Source organism: Brassica napus, chromosome A3, assembly GCF_020379485.1.
Source record: "Brassica napus cultivar Da-Ae chromosome A3, Da-Ae, whole genome shotgun sequence".
Lineage (NCBI taxonomy): Eukaryota > Viridiplantae > Streptophyta > Magnoliopsida > Brassicales > Brassicaceae > Brassica > Brassica napus.
The window spans coordinates 7,010,278-7,030,274 of NC_063436.1; the positions used below are offsets into that span (position 1 = coordinate 7,010,278).

Below are 19,997 nucleotides of genomic sequence, written 5' to 3' on the forward strand. Positions count from 1 at the left end.
TAACTAACGGGTCACATCCTAATTAATGTTAAAACCCAACATGCGTTTGGCACTAACTAACCACCATGTTGGGCCTCTCTAGCCTGGTTTGTGATCCTTTTCTAGTTTCATCATTCTACTTTGTTGCGCTGTTGCTGTGTGGATACCAGTTGATAGTTTTTATATAATGGGGCTAGTCCAAATATCCAATCCTTTTAATGGTATGGTAATAGGTAGAAGTAGAACTCGCCCTTGGCGAGCTTTTGAGTGAAGAACCGTGCTCCTTTAGAGCATTTCCATCCCCGCTCCATAATTTACTGCAAAATATAATGAAAAATGGAGTAGTGAAGAAACAAAAAAAGTGATTATTCCATAAATGAAGAAATTTTTTATTTTTTGTTCATACTCCATTTCCGACTCTATTTTTAGAGTAAATTATAGAGTGGGATGGAGATGCCCTAACAAACATTAACTAGCTCCACTTATGATTAATGTGTTTGTATCATTTCTTCTGTTATATCCAAACTGCAAATAAGTTATGGCTAATGGTGTGCTGTTGTTGGTATCCTTGCTTATGAATACTTGTTCAAAAATAAAATTTCAAAAATGATTGTTATAGATTTAGTAGTGTACTGAAATTCTTATTAGTTTTTTTTTTCTATTTGAAAAAGTTCTTGTTAAGTTAGAATGTTTAGGAATGACTTTTAGATTATATTATGATAGGACCCTGGAATAAAATACGTGAAAGTTGCAAGCAAATAATTTTAAAATCTGAGCCGAGTTTAGTCACTGGTCAACTCATACCAGCCCCTTTGCTTCATTAGGACATTTTGCCTTTGTAACATTTATTACCACGTCTTTTTCACGCCATCGTCTTTTCTTTTGCTCAAGCCAAATTAGTAGTTTGGAGCAGGTTGAGTCTCTAAAAAAAATATAAAAAATAGAAAAGTGAGACAAAATTCTCAAACTAATAAACTTTGAAAATCATTTGAACATAATACACTTATCAAGTATATATATAGATATATATGTCTATTTTTTTAAACTAAATCAAATTACTTTCACATAAAATATCAATTAATTTTTTATTTGAGAAATAACACACTTATCAATTATATATATATGTCTAATTATTTTTTAAAAATAAATCAAATTACTTTCTCATAAAATATCAATTAATTTTTTTTTGAGAAATAATATACATTCTCAGGCACTTGTATGTATGATATCATCTATATATTATTCAAAGAAGGCAACAAAAATATTTTTGTCTTACCAAAATTTATTTTTTTTTGCCTGCCTATGTATCATTCTAAACAATCGGAGAAATATTTTTATAATGCATTTTCCTAAATAAAACCAATTTTGTTGTCAACAAATAAAACCAATTTAAATGTATTATTCATTGAATGATTAAAAAAATCTTGGAGAGGATGTCCAAACATTAACCCCCAAAAAGGTCCGAATAAAAAGCAGCAACTTTATAATAGAAAAATATCGATATTGTGTTTTTCCACGTAACATGCATGAGATTCTGATCATTGGGGTTGACGAATAAAATAAAACTGTAAACAAATACTAGAAACTAAAGCGCGTGGAACCCACTTTCCCCTCCCTGTATTTCGCTCTTTCCCAACTGGCGCAAACCAAACAGCTTTCACTTCCCATTATCTCTCTCTCTCTCTCTCTCTCTCTCTCTACTCCCAAACCCTACCTCACTCCTCCGATGCCGTTAAACGACGGCGACCGGAGTTTACCGGAGCTCATCTCCTCTCTCCTCGACCTCATCCCCAACCTTCTCAGCTTCAAGTCCAAATGGTCCTCGATCCGCGCCAAGCTCTCCGATCTCAACACCCACCTCGCCGACATCTCCGACTTCGCCGCCTCCTCCACCAACCAGCTATCCCTAGACCTCCTCGCCTCCGTCCGTGAGACGCTACTCGACGCCGTCTCCGTCGCCTCCAGGTGCGAGGGACGAGATTTATCACAAGGAAAGCTCAAGACGCAGAGCGAGGTCGACTCGGTCGCGTCTCGCCTCGATCGCCACGCGAGAGACGCCGACGTTCTGATCAAGAGCGGTCTCCTCCTTCTCCAGGACGACGACGACGACTCGAAGAAGAAGCTTACTGTTTCGTCGAAGAAGGAAGGTGTGAGATCAGAGGCGAGGAGTCTCGTTATACGGTTGCAGATCGGTGCAACCGAGTCGAAGAACTCGGCGATCGACTCGCTGCTGGAGCTTCTCCGGGGAGACGACAAGAGCGTGATGATCGCCGTGGCGCAAGGAGTCGTTCCCGTTTTGGTTCGGTTGCTGGACTCGAGTTTAAAGGAGAAGAGCGTGGCCGCGATCTCGAGAATCTCGACGGTTGAGAGCAGCAGACACGTGTTGATAGCTGAGGGGCTGTCTCTGCTCAACCACCTCCTCCGCGTGCTCGAATCGGGAAGCGCGTTCGCTCGAGAGAAGGCTTGTGTTGCTTTGCAAGCTATGAGTTTCTCCAAGGAGAACGCTAGAGCGATCGGCTGCAGAGGAGGGATATCGTCCCTCCTCGAAATCTGCGGATCCGGGACTCCCGGGTCCCAGGCCTTCGCGGCGGGCGTGCTGAGGAACTTGGCTTTGTTCGCGGAGAGTAAAGAGAATTTCGTGGAGGAGAATGCGGTTTTGAGTCTTGTTACTCTCGGTGGCTCCGGTACGCCTCTCGCTCGAGAGAATGCGATAGGGTGTTTGGGTAATTTAACGTCTGGCGGGGAGGATGATGAGGAGATGGTGGTGTTGGTTGTTAGAGAAGGAGGGATTAAGATGTTAAAGAGCTTCTGGGATTCGGATTGTAATGCGAAGTCACTTGAGGTGGGAGTTTTGCTTCTGAAGAATCTAGCTTCGTGTCCTGTTGTGAGAGAAGTTGTTGTCTCCGAAGGGTTTATCTCTCGTTTGGTGCCAGTTTTGAGCTGTGGGGTTCTCGGTGTGAGAATCGCGGCCGCCGAAGCTGTTTCATCCTTAAGTTTCACCTCGAAAAGCAGGAAAGAGATCGGCGGGTGCATTGATCAGTTGATTGATATGTTAGATGGTAAAGCTATTGAAGAGAAAGAAGCAGCGTCGAAAGCTCTGTCGACGTTACTGGTGTGCGCAAGCAACAGGAAGATTTTCAGGAAGAGTGACAAGGGTATACTAAGTCTTGTTCAGCTCTTGGATCCGAAGATTAAGAAGTTCGATAAGAGATATACATTATCTGCGTTGGAACTGCTTGTGACTTGTAAGAAGTGTAGGAAACGAGTGGTTACTGCTGGTGCTTGCTTGCATTTGCAGAAGCTTGTGGAAATGGATGTTGAAGGAGCTAAGAAATTGGCTGAGAATCTCGCCCGGAGTAAGATTTGGGGCGTCTTTGCAAGGCCGTAAGAGACTGCGGATTAACATTGTATGTAAGAAAACATGGGCGATTCTTGTCTTTTTCTTTTTTTTTTCTCTATATGTTTTGTTTGATGAGTTTGGTTGTTCATAAGGTTTGGTTTGATTGGAGTAGGGAGAGTTTAATTGCTGATTAGCTCTGTTGACTAGTAATAATAATATCTTTGTAGAGTTTGATCCTTTCAACTTTCTTTCTTGTCCTCTAAAACTTTCAAGAACCTCGATTTATCTAAATCTAGGAACTGTGTAATGACTGTTCAGTGTCTGATCTGAAACTGTGTGTGTTGCATATCTGAGTTGGATTCTGATGGTATGTCTTGTCTGAACATCAATCAAACAATGATGGTCGGAAAGCACATGGCATTTGTTTTGTTTATACCTTTTACAACTTGATTGTTTGTGGTCCCGTATGATTGTTACGGCCGTTAAGTTCTTTGGCATAATCCAATTATTCAAATCATTAATGATGTAAAAGGAGTTGTCTCTGAAAGATATAGGCAAGTTCTTGTCCAAGTCTCAAAACGTTGAAGCTAAAGATCTCTCCGATCAACTATAATGATGAGTTTGCCATAGAAATTGCAGAAAGCATGCCCGAACTTCGCCACTTCTAGCTTTTAAGTAACAGACTAACCAACACGGGTTTAAAGGCCATTCTTGAAGCTTGTCCTCAACCTTGAACACCTAGACTTACGCAAGTGTTCCAACATTAACCTTGTTGGGGATCTTGAGAAAGGATGTTCTGGGAGTATCAGAGTTTTGAGACTCTCTCCGATCACAAGTCAAATCTAAATCTATCCAGCTTAGTTTTGGAGAACATTGATATGAACTTAATTGTGACTTCTTCGGCAAATGCATATGACATGTTGTTTCTTTGGTCCGGTCTCGGTATGTTTTGCCATTAAACCAAATGAAAAAGCTTTCGGTTAAGAGTTGTGTAGATTCCCTATTGTTTCGTGTAATTTAAAACCTGGATTTTCTTTAATAATTGTAAAGACAGTTTATAAAATCTGAAGGTGACTTAAGGGTCAGATTTTAAGAATTTATTAAATTTGAATAACACAAGATTTTGAATGTTATATTCAAATCTCTAATTAAATAACAATAGATTTTACCCAAAAAAAAATCAATAGATTTTTCAAAAAAAAATTAATATAACTAATTTAAATACAATAATCATAACATTAAATTTAAACAAAAATAATTAAAATCAGTAATTGAATAACATTAAACTATGATGACAAAAAAAGGGAATATCACTAAATTATAAAATCTAGAGAATTAAATATGCCATTGAATAACCAACCACCCCCGGGTGAAAAAAAAAAGTGACTGTTCGATAATCCCTGCAAGAAAAGAAAAGAAGCTTCTTTTAATTCTAACATCTTATCTTTTCCTCTCTCTCTCTCTCTCTTTGGGGGATTATTTTTTTTTGAATCGGATCGCGAAGATGATAGATATCAGTCGAGTCCAGAAAGAGCTCCAAGATTGCGAGAAAGACAGAGACTCGTCGGGCATCCGGGTCTGCCCGAAATCCGATAACCTTACCCGACTCACCGGAACCATCCCGGGTCCAATCGGAACTCCTTACGAAGGCGGAACCTTTCAGATCGATATCACCATTCCAGGTCTCTCTTTTGCTGCTTTTTTTTTCGATTGGTGATGCTAAAGTTTGGGGCTTTACTTGGTTTTGCTTCGAATTGAGTTAGGGTTTTGTTGAATTTTCATATATGGAATGTGAAATTCTCCTCGATTGGGCTTCAGATTGACTACTTTACTATCTAGGGTTTATGGGGGCATGATTGTTTATTGTTTATTGTTTTTGGTTTAAATTGCAGAAGGGTATCCCTTTGAGCCACCAAAGATGCAATTTTCAACCAAAGTTTGGTAAGCAGATTCACTCTCATTCTTATTTCAATCACTGCAAAGTTGGTAACTTTAGTTTTCTGATTATAGAGATGTAATCATTGTTTTATGCATAACTCTTTACTCTCGGTTATGGGGTAAATGTTTTGGTTTTATCATATTTTCCTTTGAGTGTTTGGTTTGATAATCTCTTATCTTTGGTAAAGTTATTTTTTACATACATTTAATCATTTCAAACTCTGTGTATGTTAGTGTATTTGAACTCTCAGTTGAGTAGTAACAGTATTTGGGCAGTGCGTTGTGTGCTAATTAATGGTCTCTATTTGTTGATTTATTATCTTAACCAAACCCAAAAAAGGCACCCGAACATAAGTAGCCAAAGCGGGGCAATATGCTTGGACGTCTTGAAAGACCAGTGGAGTCCAGCTCTTACTTTGAAGACCGCTCTTGTTTCAGTCCAGGCATTACTCTCTGCACCAGAGCCTAAAGACCCTCAAGATGCTGTTGTAGCTGAACAGGTTTTTACCTTAATCATCATTCATCGATTATGTTCGTTTTTTAATTAGTTACACTTTTTAAAAGCAGTTTTATTTTTTTCTGACGTTTACAGTACATGAAGAACTATCAAGTGTTTGTATCAACAGCTCGTTACTGGACCCAAACATTTGCCAAGAACTCTTCTCTTGAGGAAAAAGTGAGTTGTTGGATATGAATATTTTAAAAGTAAAATGTAATGTCTGGTTTGTGTACTAAAGAGGCTTGTATTGTCGCAGGTGAAGAGACTCGTGGAGATGGGTTTCGGAGATGCTCAGGTTAGGAGTGCAATTGAATCAAGTGGTGGAGATGAGAATGTGGCGCTTGAAAAGCTCTGTTCTGGTTAAAATCCATCAAACCAGGCTTCATTTGGCGCTAGATATGATATTAATTTGGTCTATAACTTTATGTGTTGCGTTTCTGTTCTTGTCTGATGATTAAGAGTGAACTGCTTTTAAAAAAAAAAAATACTAAATGCAATGCTTATATCCACAAAAAGAGATCTTATCTAGTAGATCATCGGGCATGAAGTGTGTCATTGTCAGGTTTTATTCATGATCATTGTCTTAATTCTTATGGTTGAGTGTTGATGGAGTTGGTTGGTTTAAGATCAGTTTTCGTGATAGAACCGGTTATTTCTTCAATCCATATAAACCAAACCACATACCAAGATGATTTTAATAGAGAAAAAAAATCTTGGCATATTCAATTATCCTAAATATTGAAAAGGTGGTTTAACTTCTTTTTCAATTATCCTAAGTAGAGAAAAAAATCTTGATATATTTGGCCAAAAAATAAATTATTGATATACAAGATCAGGTTTTTACTCTGGAAAGTGTATCTATGATCCATAAAGTAATAGAATGATTGAACGAAAACCAAACTAAAACCCACCTGAAATTCAAATTGCAAGGGATTTTAGTGTTTTTTGATAGTTAAAACTTAAACATTGTGAGAGAATTTGTAAAATGCAGCAAGAGATAGAGGTCGAACCAATAAAGGCATTGCATTTAGTGAACACGAAAGCTAGACGTTTCGTTTGGTTTGAAACTCAACTACCCGTCAAGTTTAATGTTTGACCATTCATTTATTTATATCTTTCTACAATCATTGTTTTTGAAGAACTCACGGGTCTTCTTGCATAAGTTTTGTCGTGGTCTTTGGTTTGTTTACTTTGTTTGTTCCTTCTTGGCTCTTTGATAACACTTAATTTGAATTAGTCTTGGTGGGAGACTTACAACTTCAACATGTTGTCCATCGTCAACAAAGTTATATGACTTTTTGCTTGTATAAATCAATTTGTTATAGGGGAGCATTCTTTGTTATAGTAAATGATTATGTGAAGTTGCTATTTGTCAATAAATTCTGGAATATTAATAAATTTAAAATTTGGTAGTAACTGAAGTGCAGTGAGGAAGGAATCTAGAGGAACTTGATCTATTTAGATCAGATTGTGGGTGTTTAGTCACGTGTCAATCATACAGACAAATGTTCTTGCTGGTGTATGTATGTATGTATGTATAGACAAATGTCCTATACAGACAAATGTAGTCTATCAAATCTCAAGGACTAAATTGTATGATTGTACAATTGTACTAAATCTATGCTTTATTTTTGTTTTATGCGCACTGAAGCTACGATGCACTTGTTACTAAACTGTATGGTTGTACAATTGGGTTTAGGTGAAGTGGTCCAAAATATCAAGTTTGTATTGAATGTTGTGTTACCAAAAAGTGAAGCTGCAAAACATTAGGGATTTTAATAATATGTTGATAAATTATATAGATAACAAAATTAATCTAAATGATGGAAGTACAAAAGTTGCATATGAAGACGTAGTTTTAAAAATCATTAAAAATAACATGATTGAAAATTAAAATTTATAATTTGCTGAATTTGTTATCTTTCGATGGAAGGATGTAGCAAAATTTTAACATGACTGAAAATAAAATATCTTTACCGTCGTGAATTGTTCTCTTTATCTGAAAAATGCCACACCTTTACAAAATAATTTATTGGCGGAAATACAACGTAGATATTTTAATATTCATATAAAAATATTGATTCTAAAATTATTATTTTCGTTGACAAAACGGTATAAGCATCCAAAATTAAATAATAATGAGATAGGGATCATAAATAGACTTTAGTGAAAGAAAAATACACAAAAAGTCAAATGCGTTTGAACAAAAAAAAGTAGAATAACTTTTGGGCTTCAGCTTATTACGGATGACAGAGGCTTTCATTAAGTACAAATACCAAAACTCTATGGCATGTCGCGTAATAAATAGCGCACATATTCTTCAGAACTCTTTTAGTTACAGAGAGATGACGTGAACCCACACCGTTAATAACTATTAACGGAAAACCACCGTGATTCACTCTCTCCTACGTGCCAAAGACTCGTCTGCTTCAAAACACTGTCGTTTTTGGCAACTTCCGATTCCCACTGTGTTACAGCGGTTTAACGTTCACGGCGATAAAAGAACAATATGGGCTGCGTTCTCTGCAAGAACTCCGCCGGAGCCAAAGATGAACCTCCTCCTGGAAACCTCCGCCGTGATACTAAGACGGATCATTTGCCTTCTTCTGTATCTGTACCGGAGGTAGTCGACATCGGAGAAAGAAAGAAGAATCAGATTCAGACGGCAAGAACGTGGCACACCGGCGACTTCTCCGCCGGCTCTTCTCGCCGTACGTTACGGATGAGTCTCTCTGCGCCGGAAGGATGGCCACCGTGGCTGGTTGCTGCTTGCGGCGAATCCATCAAAGACTTCACTCCTCGACGAGCCACCACATACGAGAAGCTCGACAAGGTTAATCCATTCGCATTAAATTAAGTATTAAACAAAACAATCATTAGCAGTTATAATAATAATTATTATTATTTTGACTTTTTATAGATAGGGCAAGGAACTTACAGCAATGTGTACAAAGCTAAGGATCTATTAACTGGAGAGATTGTAGCATTGAAGAAGGTTAGGTTTGATAATTTGGAAGCAGAGAGTGTAAAGTTCATGGCCAGAGAGATTCTTATGCTGCAACGCCTAGATCATCCTAACGTTATTAAGCTTCAAGGCTTAGTTGCTTCCAGGGTTTCTTGTAGTCTCTACCTTGTTTTTGAGTATATGGACCATGATCTCACTGGTCTTGCTGCTACTCAAGGTTCCAAGTTTGATATTTCTCAGGTTTGTTGTCTTTTTTTTTAACTTTAAAAGTGCTGAAAAGTGTTTTAACGGACCAGATGCCCTCTTAGGTCAGATGCTCTACTAGAAGAGCCAGATGTCCATCACCAGATGTCGCTCTAGTTGAGCATCTATCCCCCAACACGGACATCTGGTCTGGCTCTAGTTGAGCGTCTGGCCTGGCCCAAGAGGACATTTGGTCCGTCGCAACAAAAAATATTTTCTAGATAAATAATTAACTCCATTTTGTTTAGGTGAAGTGTTTTATGAAGCAGCTACTATCTGGGCTAGAGCATTGTCATAGTAGAGGAGTGTTACATCGAGACATCAAAGGCTCTAATTTGCTGATAGATAACAATGGAATACTGAAGATTGCTGATTTCGGGTTGGCTACGTTTTATGACCCAAAGCAAAAAAAGCAAACGATGACTAGTCGTGTTGTCACGCTCTGGTACCGTCCTCCAGAGCTTCTTCTTGGAGCTACGAACTATGGAACCGGTGTTGATCTCTGGAGTGCTGGTTGTATCATGGCAGAGTTACTTGCTGGCAAACCCGTTATGCCAGGAAGAACCGAGGTAAAACCAAAACCTTTAGCTATCAGATACAGATGTATAAAATTAATGCTTCTTGGTGAGTTTAACTTTTATCTTTGGAAACCATCTTGGGACCATATAAATGCATAATTAATAATGACTATTGTTTTTTTTAAACTAATTTTGTTATTTTTTTGTTAGGTAGAACAACTTCATAAGATATTTAAGTTATGTGGCTCCCCATCAGATTTGTACTGGAAGAAGTACAAATTACCCAACGCTACCCTTTTTAAGCCGCAGCATCCGTACAAACGTTGTGTCTGAAGCATTTAGCGGCTTCGCTCCATCAACTGTGCATCTAGTGGAGACACTTCTCGCTATAGATCCTGATGATCGTGGAACTTCTACATCAGCTTTAAATAGTGAAGTTAGTCATCTTTGCTTTATAATCTTTCAATTGCTTATAAAACATGAAACTTAGTTTGTTGATTAGATTTGTTATGCAAGTAAAAGCACTTTCTAAGCAAAAGTTTCTATAATTTGGTTTGTATGTGTACAGTTCTTTACGAGTGAACCATTAGCGTGTGATCCATCAAGTCTACCAAAATATCCACCTTCCAAGGAACTGAATATAAAGCTAAGGGACGAAGAGGCAAGAAGGTACTAACTCTTACATCGTCTTCTATGCGTCTTCTAAATGCTATTGGTTAGATTCATTTATAACCCTCATTCGTTTTGGCTTTTAGGCAAAAGAGTCTTGCGAGAAAAGCTAATGGTGTTGAAGGAGCTAGAAGAGTAAGGTTTCGTGGGGATCGCACAGGGCGAGCTTTTCCAGCTCCAGAAGCTAATTCCGAGAATCAAGCCAACTTAGATGTGAGCACAATCTTCTTTTCATCTCATTCATACTCATGCACACACACAATATGTATGTAACGTAACCCTTTCCCACTGTGTTTTACAGAGATGCAGAATGTTGCCACAAACAAATGGGAAGAGCAAGAGCGAGAAGTTCCCTCCTCCTCACCAGGATGGTGCAGTTGGGCACCACCCAGTGGAAGAAGATCATCATCAATCAAAGAAAAACTCAGTATTTAGTGCAAAGCATGAGGCTTCTTTCGGGTCATCGAGATCACTGAAGGTTGGGGAAGGGACATCAATGAGAAAGATTTCAAACAAAGACGGATCTTCTTCTTCTAGAAAGTACATATGGGGGCTTAAACCTCCTCCAGCGCTTGGGCTCTCTATGGACTTGCTTTTCAGGAGCAGATCAGAGGTGTTTGGGGTCCGGAGATAGGATTAGATGAAAGGGGGAAATGAGTTGGACAGTTTTATTAGTGCATCAATAATAAAGTATTGGTTGAAGTTCAAGTTCATATTCTTTGTAGCAGAATTGAAAGAGCGAGAGAGTGCACAAATGAAATGTAGTTTGACTCTGGTGTAAAAAAAAAACACAGTTCAGGTAGTCTTAGAATCCTACTTTATAAATTGTATAGTTGTTGAAATATGTTTTTGAGGCTTCCAAGATTAAAATGTTCATCCATTTTCTAATATCCCTTGCTTAATATATCAGTTTTTAACAGTCGCCAATCGTATCAGGATAACACACTAAATGGAAACTATTCTAGAAATGACATACTTGAAAAATTATAGAACATAAAACAGGATCAGGAACACCTCATTCATTATTTGGTGGGATTTGCCTCCCCAATCACTCCACAAAAGAAAAGGCAGGTGTTATGAACTCTCTTACTAGACTCCCAAAGATGTATAATTTTCAATTCGCAAGACAAAAAGGAAAAATAAAAACCGTAAGCCAGAGGATTAACAATAGCAAGAGATCAAATAAAAAATCACGAGGAACGGTTGTTTTGTAGCAAAAGAGACATCATTTTTCTCCTTTTTCTTATTTTCCTTCCCTTTAAAGATCAAAGAAGAAATGTGTTGGGGGTGGTGTCTGACGATGAACATTTTCTTTATTTGGATCTGTAACAAGCTCTCTTGGCTGCTCGAACGATATCCTCTACCTGAGGAAGAGCCAATCTCTCTAGGTTAGCTGCGTAAGGCATTGGAACATCAGCTCCTGCTATCCTCTCCACCGGTGCATCCAAGTATGAAAAGCTCTCCTCCACAACCGACGCACTGATCCCACCACCATAACACAAACATTAATCAATGATTCTGACAAAAGCGATATAGTAATCCAGAAATAGATTCGTTTCTAACCAGATTTCTGCACAGACTCCATGCTGAGGGAAACCTTCTTCAACTGTGACCAATCTACTTGTTTTTCTCACTGAAGCATTGATCGTTGCTCTGTCTAGCGGACGGATTGACCGCAGATTTATTACCTAAACATTTTATTACCAAAACATTTCAGAGCTTACGTATTTGATGTAGAATCACAAGATAAAAAAAAAAACTGAAAATCTTCATACCTCAGCACTTATTCCCTCTTCTGCGAGCTTCTCAGCTGCCTGGAATCATTTATATTCAAGTTAATTCAGACACAGAACAAAGAGGAGCACCACTTTTGTAAGAATCATGCGAGGCAAAAAAATCATCCGAGAGTAATATTTTATCTATACTGAAAGGAGATGGTGAAAACATGTAAATGTCAAACCTTGAGGGCAAAACCGACCATCTTCGAGAAAGTTGTTATGGTTACATCCTTTCCTTCTCGTTCAATCTGTTATTAGCCAATACATCATTAAAGCATCCAACTGCTAGACTGAAGAAAAACGAAAGAGAAACATAAAAAAAGACAAAGAGGACGATAAATATCAAGCGACAAGCACCTTGGCTTTGCCTATCGGAAGACAGAAACTTGAATCAAGTGCTTCTTCTGAAATTGGAAATGATTCACCATATCTGCATGACCAAATCAAAATTAAGTGGGTTTTGTTATGTGTGTGGCTTTAGGCTCCTAATCACATGACAAGAATTCCGATTAGGCGTACTACTTACAGTAACTCGTTTTCGAGGAAGACAACAGGGTCAGGGTCTCTAATGGCAGCTTTAAGAAGACCACGAGCATCTTCAGCTGAATATGGAGCCAGAACTTTCAAACCAGGAACTGAGGCGTACCATGCTGCATAGCACTGCAAAATGTATAACAAAAGACATTCATTTAACATCCAGAGATACATAAACAAGGCCACAAGCAGTCGTAAACACAGATTATTCCTTGATCCCTAGTATTTATCATGTTACTTAAACAATGAATGGTACCACCACAATCATAAATACATCTACCAATCATGTTAGTCATACATTCTAGGCTCTTCTCTAAGACAGACAGTCATGGTTTCATGTGTTCATTACCAAGCTCAAGAGAAAACAGTTTGCACATTACTGTGCTAAAAACTTTTATCATAATCAATCAGTAAAATGGCTCATTTATTAAGGGAAAATTTGATCAACGTTAAAGGCAAAGATCCTATTTGATTATCATTATCTTTCTTTTGTGTGACGGAAACGGTATGTTCTACATAATTTGCGTTAGCGTTTACCTGAGAATGCTGAGCACCAACACCAGCAGCAGCACCATTGGGTCCTCTAAAGACAATGGGTACATTTATCTGTCCAGCAGACATGTAATTCGACTTTGCAGCAGAATTTATGATATGATCAATTGCCTGAAACAAATTCCAATATAGACGTTACGATACATATAAAAAGAATGTCTTTGCACAACAGTGCATAATCCCATAACGCAACAGTGATGCTAAGCAAGGTCAAGGAAAGAGGCAAAATGTAGAACAACATAAAACCAACGCTAACCTGCATAGAGAAGTTAAAAGTCATAAATTCTACAACAGGCTTTAAGCCGGCATAGGCGGCACCAACTCCAATTCCAGTGAATCCAGCCTAAGACATGATAAAAGATGACTGTTAGAATTCTTCTTCCCAATCTAGAAAACGGACATAAGGAAAGTCATAATATAAGAAACCCAAACCTCGGTAATAGGGGTATCGTAAACTCTCTCAGGACCATACTTCTCCAAAAGGCCTTTAGTGATCTGAGAGTACATGATTAAGGGTCAGACCAAGAGAACGTAAAAAAACTAGAAATTTATATTTCCACCAGGTCAACGCAGTTCTAACCTTGTAGGCCCCTTGATATTGTCCAACCTACATAAACAAGATAAAAATATGAAATTATATCAAAATATCGATACCTGACTATAAACGCCAGATAATGTAAGCTGCAACTAACCTCTTCACCCATGACGAATACTTTAGGATCTGCAGACATCTCCTCATCGATTGCAGAGTTTAGAGCGTCTCTGACTGTCATCTAAACAAAGGATATTCATAGAGAAATGTAAATGACGTTACATATACAAGGAACTTGCAATAAACAATAACTAAAAATTAAAACAGTAGCTCCTATATGGATTTCGATGAAGACGATTGATTACCTCTTTTGAACCAGCTGCGTAGCTCCTTGCGGAAACCAAAGAGAATCGCGTCCTTCTGAGAGACTGTTCAACAATCCATTTTCGAAAAATCAGAATCTCAAATCGGTATCGTCAATGAAGAGATAAAAGCAAAGGAGCAAAAGAATCTTATACCGAAGCAGAGAAGCCTCCTCCATCGACGGCACTTCGCCTCAAGATTCCCCACATCTTCTCTCTCTCTTACTGTAAAACAAAAATCAGCAGTATTAACAATCGTCGGGTGGAGAGAAAACGAACACAGAGAGATCACAATCCGGAGATCGATGATTACCTTAGCTTTGAACGATCTAACGCGCCGGCAAAAAAACGTATCGGAGACGGCGGATTATAAAGAGGAGAAGAGAACGACGACGACGACTCAAGCTTGAGCGAAAGGGCACTGTTTTTTTATATATTTATATATTATTATTTTTTTGTTGTAACAACAACAAAGCAACAGCTCTTTTATTCGTCTCAAATCACATGAGCCGTACGATTAGTTACATAGGTCTTGATCGAATGGTTGACATTTTCTCCTTTTTACTTTTTCTTTCTCAACTATTTTTATTCCATTTGGTCATCTATTCTATTAAAATAGCAGTGTGACCAATTGATAAAAGTAGGATCCAATTAAAAAAACTGATTTTTATATAACTCCAATTAATTATATCAAAGCACTAACACCTTATAATTTTATCTACCAAAGACAGTTATCACTTTTTCTGTGAAAGTGCTTTTACGATGATGACGTAAGCTTGTGAAATAAAACTGTCTTAATTCTTCTGAATATAACTGCAATAATTGACGTGTACAATGTACTCCACTATAATTTCTATTTTTTGAATATTATTTTTTGGTTTACTTTTATTTGTCTTGCACCATATGCATTCTCTTTTTTCTTTCACCATATGGGCCATTAATCAAAAATTTGTTGGCAAAAATGATATTTAAAAAAACAATTAATTTTATATTTGTGTATTTTTTGTAATCATATTTGTGTATAAATTTTAATCAAAATATATTTTATAAAATAATAGAAATTTAAAAGTTGATCCAACATATGTTCGGTTCTTTGTAATTATATGTTTGTGTACCCGTTTCTTTGTAATCATATTATATGTTCTAGATTTTGACCCGCGGATCTAATGGTGGTTTGTAATTTTTTTTTTATGTTTCTATAAATATGTAACATTTATTGATAATTTCCCTTAAATAAATTAGATATAATTGTATAAAGAGAATAATAAGAAGCTTCTTAAATAAAATGAATACATAGTTAGATATAAATTAAATTTCTAGAAACATATATATAGAAACATAGAAAACAAAAAAAATACAAACCAACGTTATACATACGGGTCAAAATCCAGAACATACAATATAATTACAAAGAACCGAATGTATGTTGGATCAACTTTTTAATTACGATTATTTGATAAAATAAATTATGATTAAAATTTATACACATATATAATTACAAAAAATACAGAAATATAAAAATTAAATTTAAAAAAAAAGTTAAAATAAAATATATACCCGCCCTTTGAAGGGCGGGTCAAAATCTAGTTATGACTTAAAAACGCTTTTTATATCTTAAAAAGAATACGAATTTGGAGAGACATATATTCTTTATTATTTATTTTATTTATTTCTATATGTGAAATTAAAGTTGACTAATGGAAATTGCAGATTTTTTTTAGTTTACAACTCCACAAGGAAAAATTGTAGCCAGTTTCTAGGTAGCTCAAGATTCCCCACATCTTTGTGTATATAAAATGTATATTCAGACATCGATTTGGTCTAGTTCAGATATTTTGAATATAAGAGAAACAATAACCAATAAAATGATTATTCGTTTTGGTTGTCTTTTGGTTCCGGTTAAAAAACACCCTGACCTCTGAATGATCCCCGAATTGCTAATTAGTTTACCACAAGAAACACAAAAGAAAAATACAAGGAAACAAAAACCTTAAAATCATAATCAATCTCTCTCACTGCTTCAAGCTTGAGCAGTAGAAGAATCACTAGTGTTAGTTTCTTTTTGCTTTCTTTCGGCTTGAAGGGATCTGCAAAGCGATTCAAGCTTATCTTTCTGATTCTTTGTCTTCTCCAACTGTTTCTTCAATCTTTCACGCTATTACAATGTTCAACCAAAAGCAGCATTGTTATCTTCTATTGGTTTCAAAAATTTGTGAAAAAATGGTTTGGTTTACCTCTTCAACGAGTTCTATGAGAGTAAGATCCGATCTCTCGGTTTTGCTCTTCAGGAATGCGTTTTCTTTCCTCAGCTCTTTGATTGCTTTTGACATCTACATGAATCACACCATCATAGATATATATAGTTTAACAAAATCACAGAAAATAGCATTTCAAGGACATGTTTTTACCTTATCGATTTCTTGTTTGAATGTTTCAAACACTTCGTTGCTCTTCACCAACGCATCCTGCATCATGTTTCATTTATGAACAAATGATCTTGTGGAAGAAAAGAAGATGAATACTCTGCAAGAAAATAAGGGGGGAAGAGAGCAGACCTGGAACTGCTGGAACTTCTCTCCATCAGATGTTAGCTGCACCCGCAAGTTTTTCTCCGTTGCTAAAAGCTGAGAAACTTGATCTGCATAAACCTTCATCTGAGACTGTTCATGGATGAGTTTCTCCTCATGCTGTTTGATTTTTAATTCAGAAATCTGTAGCTCCAGTGATTTCTGTTTCAGCTGTTCATTTCAAAAAAAAAATGAGATAAATAAATAGGTCACAGTTAAATGATGCTTCATATATAGTTTGAAGAAAGAATATAAATTGTACTCTTTGCTCATGTTGTTGTTCTGAAAGCATATATTGATCAGCCAGGTGCTTCAACTTCGTCCTTAACCTGAAGAATAAGTAAACAAAATCCACTGATATTGACGAAGGACCTCCGAAATATGTAAGAATATAGTTTGCAGAGTGTGACAGAGCGTGTTCATGATGATTTTTTTTACTTTTTGTGTAACAAAACGATATGTATGAAATATATGTGGGAATTGCAACACAATGTGCAGAGGATTGTATTAGATTCTATAACACTTCCTACTCCACTACAATTGAAAACTGTGGGGATTACGTTCTTTGGGCTTACATCTCATTTTCTTTTAGTTGTGAGAGGCTTTCATCCTTTTGCTCGTCCAACTTAATGCTCACATCCTATTAACCAAAGTGAATTTAGTAAGGTCAAGAGTATAGCAGAAAAAAAAAGGATGGTTTCATTTTTACAAGTTTCTGAATATTGCAAAAGCCTACAAAGTAATCAAATTAATGTTCTATCAGTCTGTTACAGAGTCTCCATCTACGTGAAACTAACATGTGCCAGCCAATATTATTGCGGAATTTCACATGTTAAGGAAGAAGAAAAAGGATAGATTATTTCCCTGAGCAAATAACTCAGAAGATTAAAGAAGACACTAAGGAATAGAACGAGATGCATCAGGATTTGCCTACTGAGGAAGGATAAACAAAGCTATTAAACATCAGTCCTTCTTACTACCAAATACCAATACCAGTGGCAAAATTTCTTAAACTTTGTAACCAGCAACAAAGATCAAAACACTAGGAAGAATTCAAATGTTCATCTAACCTTAATCGCTTCCTGGAACTTGGTTGATAAATCTGATCTTAAAGTCTGCCCCTCAGTCGAAACCCGCTTGCATTCTTCCTGTGATACAAAGGAACAACAACAAGACAAGACACTCTATAACGCAAACAAAGTAGAGTAAGAAAAAGAAGAATAAAAGAATGCATACCATCAACATTTTGTTCTGACGTTGTAACTCTCTACAAAGAGACTCAAGCTTGTCACGGACAGTAATAGCTAACATAAAATAAAGGAGAAACAAAACAAAATGACTTGCTGGGTTGGCTCTCAAAAGCATAGAACAATGGAAGTGACACAAACAAAAACAGGTTGTCCTAGTTAATTTTACCAGAATCTCTTTCAGAAAGGACTTGTTGATACTTGAGCATGAATTCAAGAAACTCCTTTTCAGATTTGAACACGTTCTTCGAATTCTTACGCTTAGTAGTCTCAACTGCCTCCTGCTTTCAATATCAGCACCACGTGTCATCAACACAACAGTATAGGCATAAATGATCATGACCTGCTTATGAAAGATATACTAACTTGTTTTCTGGGTTTGACCGAATCCACACTCTGAGTAGAGTCCGTTGCCTTGTCCTTGGCCAAGTTTAAATTTTGAGTAGACCCTTCTGATACTAACTCAAATAGCAAAGAACCAACGTTAGGTTACAAATACGAAAAAAAAAAGCCAATTAAGATTATACTATTCTCTCACATGCTTGAGGAGGAGGAGGAGGAGGAGGTGGAGATGATTCTTCCTGTTCTACGCTAAGCTTGCTCGAGACCTTGATTAGGTCATCAACGCCGCCGCCGTCATCATTGACATCCGTTTCTTCACAGAGCGGAACGGGGAAAGTCCTGGGCTTCTCTGCTTTCTCGATCGGGACATCATCGTTACGATTATGTTCTTCGGTCACCACCGGAGGCGGGTCAGCAGCTCCGTCGACGAATCCATCGGGTAGGGAATCGACCTCGGGGAGCAAATTCGAGTGAGGTGACTCCATTTTGACTCTGGATCTGGCAGCGAGCGCGAGATTGGGACAGAAACCCCCCAATTTTACTTACAAGTGTGTCGGAAGGGAGAATTAGACAACAAGAAAACTGAGCATTACTTTTAATGGAAAAGAAAAAAAAAAGTAATAAACCTGTTTTTTCAAAGTTCAACTAATAATAACACCAATATGGCCACACTACCTCTGTATTGTTTTTGCTAACCGGCCGAAACATTCTAACCCGATCCAAAAACCCGAACTGAAACTACACTAAAATATATGAATATCCGTCGATTAAAAAAAAAATCCAAAGAGATATCTGAGACCATCTTTATCGCGGACTTTAGTGGAGTTTCTAAACAAAAAGAGTGATTTAATTAAATGAAAAGTAATTAGAAAGGTTATTACCGATCCTTAGTTTAGGTTTTTTGTGATCGATTATTTGGTGGGTTTCAAACCACGTGTCAATAAATCAGAGGACTGAATTTATATTTTTCTTTTTCTTTTCTTTCTTTCTTTTGTTCTTTTTTTCATTCTTTCTCGTGGTCTTTGTTTTCTCCGTCAAGGGAGAGACCCAAATCGACGACGTCTCTCTGTCTCGTCCCACTTCGCTCGTCTTCTCCATCGGATCAAGGATCGAGACCGAAGACCGACGACGTCTCTCTGGCTCCTCACGGAGATTCCTCCGCCTTCTCCGCCAAAACCGACGATCAAAACCGAGGATGAGTCACGTGGTCCTCACGGAGTCTCGTCGCACTTCTGTCGTCTTCTCCGTCAGATCAAGGATCAAAACCGAAGACCGACGACGTCTCTCTGGCTCCTCACGGAGATTCCTCCGCCTTCTCCGCCGAAACCGACGATCGAAACCGAAGACGAGTCAGGTGATCCTCACGGAGTCTCGTCGCACTTCTCTCATCTTCTCCGTCAGATGAAGGATAGAAACCGAAGACCGACGACGTCTCTCTGGCTCCTCACGGAGATTCCTCCGCCTTCATGTGAGTGTCGACGACTCTGTCCGTGTTGACGGCGCCTCCTCCGTCGGTCTTTCAGCTCTGGCCAACGATCTCTTCAACGTGGAGATAAGTTCCCAACTAATTACATCCTTCTCGTTTCAATTCATGAATGCATGTGATAGTAGTTAAGTTAATGAATGGTGATTACGGTTATAAGTTTTGTGTATCATTGTAAAGATGTAGCCTTTGATCGAACTTTGTAGGCTACTTAAATGTTTAGTATGTTTTGTCTGATTGTTTAGTTAAAAAGTCATTAGGATACAATGAGATTGTTAGTTAATCTTCAAACTAATACTGAAGATCAGAGTGGACTTGGTTTGCTTGGTTTGCGTAGGAGAATCATGTGAGGAGGCAAAGATCAGAGTGAGGACGCAAAGATCAGAATGATCTGACTACTTGAGACTTTTGGTTAGGTAAGTGTGCTGCCACTTAACTTTTTCTTAATT

General features: G+C 37.5%; 4 protein-coding genes and 1 pseudogene across 5 annotated transcripts; 3 read left to right on the plus strand and 2 right to left on the minus strand.

The window, feature by feature from the left end:
• Window positions 1-1,557: 1,557 nt before the first annotated feature.
• On the plus strand, window positions 1,558-3,547 carry LOC106387905. The gene has a single exon (XM_013827844.3). The coding sequence runs from the start codon at window positions 1,706-1,708 to the stop codon at window positions 3,365-3,367; it is 1,662 nt and encodes a 553-aa protein (XP_013683298.1). The 5' UTR covers window positions 1,558-1,705; the 3' UTR covers window positions 3,368-3,547.
• Window positions 3,548-4,628: 1,081 nt separating this feature from the next.
• LOC106387904 (ubiquitin-conjugating enzyme E2 27) lies at window positions 4,629-6,287 on the plus strand. Its single transcript, XM_013827843.3, has 5 exons — window positions 4,629-5,001; window positions 5,212-5,260; window positions 5,598-5,757; window positions 5,850-5,933; window positions 6,013-6,287. The coding sequence occupies exons 1-5, from the start codon at window positions 4,824-4,826 to the stop codon at window positions 6,118-6,120; spliced, it is 579 nt and encodes a 192-aa protein (XP_013683297.1). The 5' UTR covers window positions 4,629-4,823; the 3' UTR covers window positions 6,121-6,287.
• Window positions 6,288-7,859: 1,572 nt separating this feature from the next.
• On the plus strand, window positions 7,860-11,334 carry LOC106387900 (annotated as a pseudogene).
• LOC106387901 (pyruvate dehydrogenase E1 component subunit beta-1, mitochondrial) lies at window positions 11,154-14,394 on the minus strand. The gene is made up of 14 exons (XM_013827841.3): window positions 14,223-14,394; window positions 14,066-14,134; window positions 13,913-13,975; window positions 13,708-13,788; window positions 13,596-13,622; window positions 13,448-13,510; window positions 13,272-13,358; window positions 13,001-13,126; window positions 12,456-12,589; window positions 12,287-12,359; window positions 12,112-12,177; window positions 11,927-11,965; window positions 11,715-11,839; window positions 11,154-11,630 (listed from the first exon to the last, which is right to left on the minus strand). The coding sequence occupies exons 2-14, from the start codon at window positions 14,117-14,119 to the stop codon at window positions 11,465-11,467; spliced, it is 1,104 nt and encodes a 367-aa protein (XP_013683295.2). The 5' UTR covers window positions 14,120-14,134; window positions 14,223-14,394; the 3' UTR covers window positions 11,154-11,464.
• A 1,330-nt stretch (window positions 14,395-15,724) lies between these two features.
• On the minus strand, window positions 15,725-18,712 carry LOC106387899 (beta-taxilin-like). Of its 2 annotated transcripts, none has more exons than XM_013827839.3 (11): window positions 18,262-18,712; window positions 18,090-18,181; window positions 17,893-18,004; window positions 17,713-17,780; window positions 17,547-17,624; window positions 17,052-17,116; window positions 16,739-16,805; window positions 16,465-16,647; window positions 16,318-16,374; window positions 16,144-16,239; window positions 15,725-16,064 (listed from the first exon to the last, which is right to left on the minus strand). In XM_013827839.3, exons 1-11 carry the CDS (start codon window positions 18,548-18,550, stop codon window positions 15,930-15,932), a joined length of 1,242 nt encoding a protein of 413 aa, XP_013683293.1. In that variant the 5' UTR covers window positions 18,551-18,712; the 3' UTR covers window positions 15,725-15,929. The 2 variants fall into 2 exon arrangements, with proteins under 2 accessions (XP_013683293.1, XP_013683292.1); XM_013827838.3 differs by having other exon boundaries at window positions 17,893-18,007.
• Between the last annotated feature and the right edge of the window lie 1,285 nt (window positions 18,713-19,997).

What these genes read in the sequence shown, in the direction of transcription:
- LOC106387901 (XM_013827841.3), bottom strand. Translation starts at nt 14,119, where the DNA reads ATGTGGGGAATCTTGAGGCGAAGTGCCGTCGATGGAGGAGGCTTCTCT. An exon ending in ACGCAGCTGGTTCAAAAGAG is followed by an intron (nt 13,789 to 13,912) that starts GTAATCAATCGT and finishes TCCTTTGTTTAG; the next exon opens with ATGACAGTCAGAGACGCTCT. An exon ending in TTGGTGCTCAGCATTCTCAG is followed by an intron (nt 12,590 to 13,000) that starts GTAAACGCTAAC and finishes TACATTTTGCAG; the next exon opens with TGCTATGCAGCATGGTACGC.
- LOC106387899 (XM_013827838.3), bottom strand. Translation starts at nt 18,550, where the DNA reads ATGGAGTCACCTCACTCGAATTTGCTCCCCGAGGTCGATTCCCTACCC. An exon ending in GTCAGAACAAAATGTTGATG is followed by an intron (nt 17,625 to 17,712) that starts GTATGCATTCTT and finishes TTTGTATCACAG; the next exon opens with GAAGAATGCAAGCGGGTTTC. An exon ending in AGTTCCAGGAAGCGATTAAG is followed by an intron (nt 17,117 to 17,546) that starts GTTAGATGAACA and finishes TTTGGTTAATAG; the next exon opens with GATGTGAGCATTAAGTTGGA.
- LOC106387904 (XM_013827843.3), top strand. Translation starts at nt 4,824, where the DNA reads ATGATAGATATCAGTCGAGTCCAGAAAGAGCTCCAAGATTGCGAGAAA. An exon ending in CAATTTTCAACCAAAGTTTG is followed by an intron (nt 5,261 to 5,597) that starts GTAAGCAGATTC and finishes AACCCAAAAAAG; the next exon opens with GCACCCGAACATAAGTAGCC. An exon ending in ATGCTGTTGTAGCTGAACAG is followed by an intron (nt 5,758 to 5,849) that starts GTTTTTACCTTA and finishes TGACGTTTACAG; the next exon opens with TACATGAAGAACTATCAAGT.
- LOC106387905 (XM_013827844.3), top strand. Translation starts at nt 1,706, where the DNA reads ATGCCGTTAAACGACGGCGACCGGAGTTTACCGGAGCTCATCTCCTCT.